The sequence below is a fragment of the Buceros rhinoceros genome, unplaced genomic scaffold, assembly GCF_000710305.1.
Source record: "Buceros rhinoceros silvestris isolate BGI_N320 unplaced genomic scaffold, ASM71030v1 scaffold9513, whole genome shotgun sequence".
Lineage (NCBI taxonomy): Eukaryota > Metazoa > Chordata > Aves > Bucerotiformes > Bucerotidae > Buceros > Buceros rhinoceros.
The window spans coordinates 1-10373 of NW_010404197.1; the positions used below are offsets into that span (position 1 = coordinate 1).

General features: G+C 49.4%; 1 protein-coding gene across 1 annotated transcript in view; it reads left to right on the top strand.

The window, feature by feature from the left end:
- Positions 1–519: 519 nt before the first annotated feature.
- SPHKAP (SPHK1 interactor, AKAP domain containing) overlaps positions 520–10373 on the top strand; it is a gene marked incomplete at its 5' end in the record, with an annotated part of 18381 nt that continues 8527 nt past the window's right edge. The window contains 4 exons of the mRNA XM_010133290.1: positions 520–579; positions 3223–3357; positions 6145–6400; positions 6675–10373. Coding sequence (XP_010131592.1) covers positions 520–579; positions 3223–3357; positions 6145–6400; positions 6675–10373 — 4150 coding nt within the window. The remainder of the gene's footprint in view (positions 580–3222; positions 3358–6144; positions 6401–6674) is intronic.

A 10373-nucleotide genomic window follows, 5' to 3' on the forward strand; every position in this document is an offset into this window, starting at 1 on the left:
TTGCAAACGTGAGTATACCCTTCAGGCCTGCACGGTGGATTTTTTTGGTGAGGCGCAGCGTGCGTGGAACTGGCTCCACCCTTTACACCTGAGGTTCATCTGCCAGGGCCTAGCGAGCTTGGACGGTGACAGCGAAGTCCTCGGGTCGTAGGTTTGGTTAGAGTATCCTTCTCTGAGATGATGGATGCCTTACAGGGCTAAACAAGCTCCATCTGCCCGGGTTTGAAGTCAGAGTTGTCCTTCTCCTGGGATGGCTGCCCGAAGGCTAGTGAGCCCATCCTGCCCGTGGACACACTTTGTCTGACCCTTCAGTTGAGACCTGTCTGGCTTGGGAGACCCCACCGGAGGCACATGCCACCACCAGCACAGCTCTCAGCCTCACAAGGGCACGCAAGCTCCTTCCCCACGGCAAGGGGGTGCCCGTGAAAGAGAGAAAGGAACGTAGATCGGCTTTAAAAGGGCTGCCGCCACACTAACACAACTTTATAAGCTCCCGTTTCTTGTTCTCTCTCATTACAGGTTTGTTTTGTGAATTTAGATGCAAGCAGAGACGACTGCAGCGATGAGCAAGTGAAGCAGGTAACAATTCACATCTCGGTAACATGCACAGTGGGTCTAGTCAGGTTCACCAGCACTACAAAGCAAACCCGGACCAAAAGTCTACGGACAAATCAAAGCCAGCCTTGGATTTTTAACCCTTGCAAAGATCAGTGCATCAGGAGTCTGAAATTACCTGAACTCCAGGCCACATTTTACAGCTTTTCTCACTCCCGTCCCAGAAATATCTAAGAGGTTGTTGCCGCCTATGAATTCACAGCGGGTACCGTGTGAGTGGACTTCTTGCTCAGCCTGGGTTTTACCAGGGAAGCAAACGTCACATGTCAGTACCTCCCAGTTTTTAATTCGACATGACACTACAGAAGAATATTTCCTGATGTCTCTCTTTCCTCCTACCAAAAAGCTCTTTAGAATCCTTCACTCATTCAGGTGTTGTTCAGCTGTCCAGTCTTACCCAGTCAAACTCCAGATGGTTTGATCATGTGGGCTTGAGGAGGGGTCTAGATGAGACAGAACTAAAGGTGCGTTTTACTTCTTTAACTGAAACTTTGGAAGGTAGAAGAAAGGGATTTATAAGCAGAGAAAAGTTTGGTTATTTTACACACTCCGTCATGAAATGCTATTTAACATACACACCACTCCAAACCCCTCAGACCTGAGGGAGTCACCTCTTACAGAAACGGCCTGGTGTCGGTTCTGGGTTCACATCTTCCTTTGTCAGCTGGGTTTCATCGCCCTGGCTCAGCGCCTGTGACCGACGCAGCAATATGTGGTAAGTGGACAAAAATGGGATCTCCCGACAGTATCAGTGAATTCCTCGCAAAGTGTTACTGTAAGTTTGCTGAAACCACTTTTAGCTCACGGGAGGACAATCAATGCTGGCACCTCGTTGCCTCCTGCAAGTCATTCCCTAGCAGGAACCATTTCCCGATGCTGTTTTCTGTACCCAGGATCTGAAAATTCAGCCATCACAGATGAGTACAGCTGCTTGCGGCAAACTGATGTGTCTGTGGAACCAGCGGGTTAACTGTGCGGAGCTGTACCCCTCCTGAACCCACAGAAGCGCTGTCTCCCTCCTACCAAGCAGTGGTTTTGCAGTGGTTTGCAGCGGTTGTTAAAGAACAACAGCTGTAGCAAGTCATAAGGAAATGCCAAAAGTCTCTCCCTCAGCCGTGGAGCTAGATCCCCGTAACAGCCAGCGTAAACCAGCTGTGTGCAGCCACACTTCCCCACGCCAGGAGATGAAACTCCTCCCTCTCCAAGCCCAAATCAAACAGCTGCATTATTTTTCCCGTCACCACTTCACATAACCACAGCTCTTCTTTCACAGCCGGGCCCCGACGGTGTCCCGAGGTGCTGCACCCCGAGGTGCCCACAGCCAGCACTCCCCAGGGCCCAGCACGTGGCGGGACTGGCGACGGGGACATCCCAAAGCCTGCCTGCAGTTCAGACAGGAAGCCTCTGGTGCAGACCAGCACATTTGTTAGCCCTGACTGGAAAATGATGCTTTTCTTGCAGTTTTCAGCATAGGTAACAGAAGTTCCCTGCTAGCACAAGTTCGTGGTACGCTTCTCCGAGAGGAAGTCCACCCGTCGCAATCTGCGTGTGCAATATGCAGTTGGTGTAAATCCGCTTTTGCGTGGGGGGGATTTTTAAAGACCGCGCTGATGTGGCGAAGGAAGAATTTTAAAGATGTTGGCAGAGCTGTTGTTCATATGAAATGTATAAACCATTTACTAATAGGTACTGTTAGGATTTTGCATTACCCGGTGAACCTTGGGATGGGTTAAATTGGGGGGTTTGGAATAAAACAATTATCTTCCCAGACTTTTCCTTGCTTACGCTGAGCAAAAGGTAAGGAACTGAAGTAAAAGATGCACAAAATGCCACAGTTTCCTGTACCTAAGAAGTCTGATAAAATGTGGAAATGTAAGCAGTGGGAAAACAGAGATACCTAGAGAAAAGAGTGCGGTGACAGGGTTTGGAAAAAGAAAAGGATGAGGACTTTTTTGTACGGCACAAAAATGTCAAACTGAATTGAAGCACTGAATTTAGTTATGTCAGATTTAAATACTTAGGCTCAGCTGAAGACCAGTCTACTGAAAAGCGAATTGTTCCCCAAATTGAATTAGATTCACTAAGGCAGAAAGTTTTGTTATATCTGATTCACTCTGAGGAAAAATAACAGTACTGCAAGCTTATTCTTTTGAAGATGAAAAGGGAAAAGCGCAGCATCACTGAATCGTCTTGTAACTAAAACCTGGGAGATTACTGGTCGCGTTACCACACTTCCCGGGTCTTTTCTGGTTTAGAGAATAGCAAACACGGTGCGCCCAGTCTCTCGGGAACTCACCCGTAGGAGGAAGGCCAGGCATTTCAATGCACAAATACAATCAAGCCACTAGCCCGAGACAGTGTACGGGGTGACACTGTCCCGTTGGACAGCTGAGCAGGGTTTGTCCTGTCACTGTTGTCGTGCCTGGTGGCTCAAAAGAAAGAACGTGCTTTTTAACGCCACCAGCTCTATTTGTAATCAGCTCACAGTAGTGTGTTCACGTACGCTTTCTACAGGGATGCCGACAAGTGATATTTCTGTATTTATGAATACAACGGTGCAACTCAGGCTTCCCCACCTGAGAGCAAAATCTGTCTTTCACACTGCAGAGGCTGATCAGCGTCTCTCCAAGTCTCCCCAAACTCATCAGTTCGATGAACGTACAGCCACCAAAGGAAAACGAGATAGTCCTGCTGAGTGGATTAGCCTCAGGAAGCCTTCAGGCTGGTTATGAAGTCCCCCAGGTAGGAATAAACTCATCTTTAAGATCACAGGACACCTGGGAAGGGTGGAATGTGGAAAATGGAAAAAAGGAAGCTGAAAGCACAGACCTCACACCACTTGAAGAGATGAGTGGGCGTTTGCAAACATAAAAAAATAAATCTGTTGAACAGAAGCCAGTTAAGTGTGTGTGGCGGGGGTGACGCTGGGATAGGATCCTGGGGATGTCTGGGTGGCAGCTGATAATGCTCTCAGCCGCAGGAGCTGTTGGTCCCTCAGGGAGGGCAGGCGCTGGTGACAGAGATGAACCATAAGCCCAGATTTCAAGAATAGCAGGAGTGAGGAGGGCAGCACAGAGCGGGGAGAGGAAAGATTAACACTTGTACGCACACAGCGGGGCTGGGCACAGCTCCTACAGACCCCCTTTCCAGGGCAGGCTTGCTGCTTCCCACTCCTGTTCCCAGTCCATCTTCTCCCAGCATGCAGCCCCTCGGAAAAGAGCTGACGATTTGGCTTGAGGGTCCCGGAGGCTCCTGCAAGCCCGAATGTGACCGTGGAAAATACCCTATCAGAGCTGATACCTCACTTAGCGTCTGTCAACTTAAAAAGTAATTAATGCCTTAATTAAAACCTGAGACTTAAAGGAGCTAAAGGCAAAGTTTTCATGCTAACCCCTTCGCTCCCATTATTGCCAATGAAATATTCCCCGTCTGTGGTCCGGAGGCCAAGAATGCAATTCCTCTTACTGACACCACATGGAGCAAGGGAGCAAACGATCACATTTGCTTCAAGGCAGTGGAACAGAGGAGTTCCAGAACCTTAACTCCTTACTGCAATAAAAAGCTCTTTCTTCCTTTCCATTTTTATCCTACTTTATCCCTGTTCGTGTCTGTGTAAAGAAGGAGCATGAAAAATACTTCAGTATTTTTTGGCCTGATTCTGATCTCATTTGGCCAAGCATGAATTGGGAACAACTTCATTAAAACTCCTGGAGCACCGAACTGTCTCAGCAAACTTAAAAACAGGTACCTCCAGTTTTATCTGCTGCAGGGCAAAAAATAAAACAACAAAATAAAAGCAGAAAACTTCTTTTTCACTGAAGTAGACCTGTGTACAAAGTCTGCAGGAAGCGAGTCCTGGAACGGCTGTATTGCAGAGATCACTGAATTTTATGTAGTACCAGTAAGCTGATGTTTAAAGAGAGGAATTGCCTGGTTATTGAGCTTTCTTTATGACTAATGGCTGAATTTAGAAAGATTTTTAAAAATGAGAGCACCAGCCTGGGGTGAGAGCAGTGGAGCCCCAAACCCCACTTCCCTGGGGGAAGCTGCTGGCACGTGCACAGGGGCGTTTCCAGGCGCAAACAAGGTGACTCCGGTACCCAGGTCATCTCACCTCCGAAAGCCCAGGGCCACGGAGGCTGGCCTGCTAGAGAGGAATGAGAACTGACCGCAGTTTCTGCAGCACGAGGCGAGTAAAAGGGGGGGAGATTTACTGTGCGCATCCCGAGCTCTGTGGGGCTCCTCAGAGAGGTTCTTTTGTAGGAAGACTCACACAGTTGTTGTCCAACTCCGCTCCCCCTCAGGCCTGTTCACGACCCTGTTCACAACCCTGCAAACCGCTGACTGGAGCAGCAGCAGCAGGGTGTTGATCCAAAGCTGCCTCTGGTCTTAATAACGTTGCTCACAATATGGTGTGTGCTCAGGTCTGATTCAGCAACTATTTCTTAGCAGCTAGTTCAAAAAAATCTGTTCTGTTTTATGTCTAACACACTAATTTATCTGGCTTCCTGTTCAGTCACATTTTTTAGGTGGAAGAGCAGACTGATAAAACACTCTATTCCAACATAATCCTCATCCTGCTCCCTTTATGACCAGATTTACACCCACACTCAAAGACAGAAGGTGTAGGATGGGGATAGGACGTGCTAGATGCTGTGCAAAGGCACAGGGGGCCAGGGCATCTTTTGCACAGCTTGAAGTCTGCCACCTCGATCCAGGGTTGACTCTGCTCAAAAGCTGGTCCTTCCTGGGGGCTGGCATTAAGATCACCAGCTGCAAAAGCTTGGCTGTGCGTCAGGGCACATCATACCACAAACACAGCCCCAGCAGAGAGATAACCCAGCTCAGGGGTTGGATAAATATTGATAAAATGAGTAGAACGAGTTCCTTCCTCTCAGTTTCAGTCCAGCTTTCAAGTTAATTGTACGGCTGCTCCGGGTAAGACAGTTTTACGCAAAGGCTCAGCACGGCACACCATGGAGCCCGTTTCCAGGGGGAGGTTGTGCTGCTCTGAAAGAACGGGGCTTTGGGCACCCGAGAGGAAGGAGAGGACGGAGAGCAAAGAAACAAAACAAAACACTATTCCAGAACAGCCAATATTAGGAGGGCTGCCTTCTAACAAGAGTTACTCTGAAAAGGAATTCCTGCCCACACGCGACAGGAAACGCCCACAGAGCGAGGCCGAGGCCGGCACAACCGTGGGGCAGGTGACCCCAGCATGGCTTAAAGCAGGCACGTCTCTGCCATTGAAACAAGTTGATTGAAAACACACAACTAATTTCCACAAAATCACCCTGTGCTGCAGCTGGGTTCTCTCCCAAGACACTCATGTAATGAAGGCTGTCGGCCCCCCCCACCTTGTTTTGGCATGTATGGAACTGCCCCCGCCCGCCGAGTTACCAACATCTGAATGACCAACTGCACCACAGCTCTGCCCTGGAACAGCACCGAGATACTTATAGAGAGGGGAGCTCAAAATAAGGTTCGTTTTTTAATTCAGTAACCATTTGATACTCTTTTCCCCTCCAGTGTCCTTGGCTGGCAGATGTCTGCTTGGTTCAGTGCGCGAGGGGCAACAGGAAGAACAGTGCGAGCTGCATCATTTTTGAAATAAACAAGTTTCTGATTGGCCTTGAACTCGTTCAGGAGAGACAGGTGCAGACAGAAGCTCATATCTTAAAGCCCGAGGATGACACGAACTGCTCCGTGTCCTCAATAGAAGAAGATTTCCTCACAGCATCTGAGCACCTCGAGGAGGACAACGAGGCTGATGAATATAAAACTGGTAAAAGCAGGAGGGCTGGGCATAATTCTGCTGCTGTTCGCACTGCCAGGCAGCTGCAGCAGTACTCGCAGGGACTGCGCTCGGAATTAACTCGTGCTCATACTTGTTGTTTAGAACCTGGACAGCCACCCCTGTTTTTAACCCGCTGTTCAGAGAGAAGGGTTCGTGGCTGTGCAGCAGTTGTACAGGGCAGGGGTGCCTTACGCCGTTGCGCAGCCCCTTTCACAGTTATGGGGTACTCTGCAGAATCTAATTTCTTGTTTTTCTTTTAAAGGTCATGAAAAAGTAAGTGTTTCGGAAGCATCTTCAGATGTCAAAAAAAATAAAGGAAAGGGATTTGAAAATCTCCACTACAGAAAAGCCAGGTTGCCATTGGTTCTCGAAGGGAGCGGCATTAATAAAGAGAACGCAGCTGCTAGAGTCCCTGAAGCTGTGAACGTCTTGGCTGAAGATGGCATCTTACAGCCCAAAGAGAAGCCAGACCAGGAAATACTGTTGCAGAAGGAATTAGCTGCAGGAGCTACTTCATCCTCTAGTACTACTGATTTTGCTGGAGAGGTTGAAAACTCTTGCTCAGCCCATGTGTTGGAACATGCATCTGTAACCACAATGGGCAAAGAGGAACTGGGGCCTCCGTGTGACCCAACAGCGAAAGACGGTGGTGGAACAGACAGAGAGGATTGTGCCGGTGTCAGGAGAGCGGGTCCTCCCCCACAGAGCGAGCCAGCGACTACCGGTCAGTATGCCACAAACCTAGCGGAATCTGTGCTGCAAGACGCGTTCATTCGGCTATCCCAGTCCCAACCCACGTGTAGTGAGGAGGCTGCAGTCAGCATCTCCGCAGGCAGCTCCTCCAAGTCAGAAGATTTATCTCCCTCCCGATTGTGGAACGAGCTTCCAAAGATTGTCATAGTGCAAAGTCCAGACAGCTCCGAGAACGTATCTGACTGGCCAGGTCCCGCCTTCCCCAGCCTGTGCCACTGGGCTGAGCCAGAAAGTTCTGCCGAAGCCTCGGATTACTTGGAGGAAGAACATTCTAATGGGCACAGCCAGAGTGCTCTAGAGGTGGCCCTGGCCTGTGCAGCCACTGTCATTGGAACCATTTCCAGCCCCCAGGCTGCAGAAAAATTCAGATGGGAACAAGAAGCCCCAGACTCTAAAAGCGGAACGGTTGATAAAGAAAAGCTGCACGCAGCACCTTCACAGCTCCTGGAAGACTGTGCTGGCACAGAATATTCATTTCCATCTGCGCTCTGTGGCATGACTCAAGTAGCAAGTGCCGTAGCCGTGTGTGGCCTGGGGGAGACAGAGGAGGAGAAGTACCCTGCAACTTCGAGTGGACTTCTGTCCGCTGCTCAGACCTCCGCAGCCGTGACGCTGCACTGCAGCATAGCGATAGGGAGCAGCATGGAGAAGCTGAACGACAGCATTGCAGAGGCGCTTCTCAAAGAGGCGTCGGCCATTCTGACAAAACCCAATGCCTACAAAAACGTAGGGCATTTTATGGAATCCATGAATGGAAAAATTATTGAAACGGCAGCAAGGCCCCGGCTGCCACACACCGATGAAGCAATCGGGGACGAACTCGCGCAGAACTTATCCAATATTATTCTACGACATTCCATTGAAGAGGTTAGGAAGAAGAGACAGCTACGCCCCTGTTCAGAACGTGGCTCAAGTACACAAGACATTTTCATGGACACAGCAAATGAGTTGCTTTTTAACGTAATTTATTTCACGTGCAAGAAGATGAACGACATAAGACAAGTTGAAGAGTGTTCTCCTCTCTTTTCTGAGAGCACGAAAGCTGAGAAAGTAACAAGAGCAGAAGGATGGTCAACACAGGCAACGGAACGTGAAACTTCACACAGCCCCCTCGATGACTCTGCTGCCACACTGTTTGGTACCTCCCGCAGCACTAGCGCTAGCAAAGAGCTTGGAGATGTCACAGACACAGGGCAGAGTCACGTGGAGGATGTCAGTAGCTGGGAAAGTGCCGCACTGAATTCAGAACCAACAAGTAGAGCTACAGGACACAACGCACTTGTTGCAAAAATGTCTCCCAGGAAAAGATACCTGAAAAGAACCGCACGAGATGGTTACAAATCCCCAAATCAGAGTAACAGTCATCATCATCAGAAGGACTGCAGATCGTTTTCAGACAGAGAAAACGCCTTTGCCAGCAATGAGTGCAGGCACGGCGTCCAAGAACAGCTGTCTTCTAGCGCCACCGCGAATGCAGAAAACCCGGCCCAGCATCAGCGCGATGCTGTGCTCAGTAATGACGTTCAGGTGAGCTTGTCCTTGTTAGGAAACCAGGTCCTGCTTCCGTCTCAGCCTGTGCTACAGGCGAAACATTCGAGAGACAAATACTGTATAGCGGATTTCGCAGAAGAGCTGGCAGAAACGGTTGTCTCTATGGCAACAGAAATAGCTGCCATTTGCCTTGAAAACTCCAATGGGAAGCAACCCTGGTTCTGTGCGTGGAAGAGAGGAAACGAGTATCTGATAACCCAGAGTCTGTCATGCAGAACCGTGAAGAGGAAAAAGGAAGCCCATGCCAATGGTTCGGTTGTTCGGAAGCACAGGGCACCCAGACTTAGCGAGATCAAAAGAAAAACAGATGAGCATCCTGAGCTAAAGGAGAGATTGATGAATCGGGTGGTAGATGAATCTATAAACCTTGAGGACACACCAGATTCAGTCAATATCTTTGCAAATGAAGTGGCGGCCAAGATCATGAACCTCACCGAACTCTCTGTCGTTGATAGCATCTGGCAAGGTCCAAACCACCCCAGGAACAGGCTGCACTGTGACAGATGGAGCCGAGCCAAGGCCTCCAGCTGTGAGAGCATACCGGAGGAGGACTCAGATTCCAAAGCCTCTTTCAATACCCTAGGCCTAATGAACGCCTTTGGTCAGCCTGTCAGCCAGACAAGTTCTGTCTCAAAGCAGTCGAGCTGTGAAAGCATTACAGACGAATTTTCAAGATTCATGGTGAACCAGATGGAAAATGAAGGAAGAGGGTTTGATTTATTACTGGATTACTATGCAGGAAAAAATGCAAACAACATCTTAACCTCTGCTTTGCAACAGGCCGCCAAGAAAAACGGTCATCTGAACGTAAGACCAAGTTGCCCATCCAAACAGTCCAGCACAGAAAGCATAACGGAAGAATTTTACAGGTACATGCTAAGAGAAATAGAAAAGGAGAATAAAGATAACCTCTCTTCCCCTCGGAACTCAAAGGACTGGTGTGGCAGTTTGCTACCGCCCTCTCTACGATCATCCTTTTGCTTCAGGCAGTCATCGGTGCCCGACAGCAGATTGTCAGGCTCCAGGCTAACGGTGAACGTCCCCATTAAGGCGAATTCATTGGACGGATTTGCCCACCATCACCAGGACTCCTTAAGCGTACAGCCAGTCAGCACCGCGGCTTCTTCAGGCCTCTGCAAGTCTGACTCCTGCCTGTACCAGAGATGCAGGACTGACCAGATAACGGACATGCTGATTCACGAGACGTGGGCAAGTTCTATCGAGTCGCTAATGCGCAAGAACAAAATCATAGCAGATGAGGCAGAGGCTGCAGAGGCAGAGCAGCTTCACAGCGATTCCCCACCACATGTGGAACAATACGCAAACAGACTGGCTGCAAATATTGTTGAAAGTGGTAAAAATTTAATTGTTGTCCAGCAGGATTCCTTCGAGTACACCAGCCAAGAACACGTGCTGGGGAGCAAACAGCCCCAAAGCGCAATGGAGGGTCAGGCACAGCCCAAAAGGGACAGAGTGAACGCGGATGAGAAAAAAGAGCCCGTGAGGAGCCCCGGATGCCTCCCTGCGGGTCAGCACAGGGAAGTGCCTTTGATTCAGATAGAAACCGATCAGCGAGATGAGCCGGAGGAAGACGCGGAGTCCTTAACTGTGCGTGGCCCTTCTGGGAAGGAGCATCAAAGCCCAGAAAAGCCTCCAG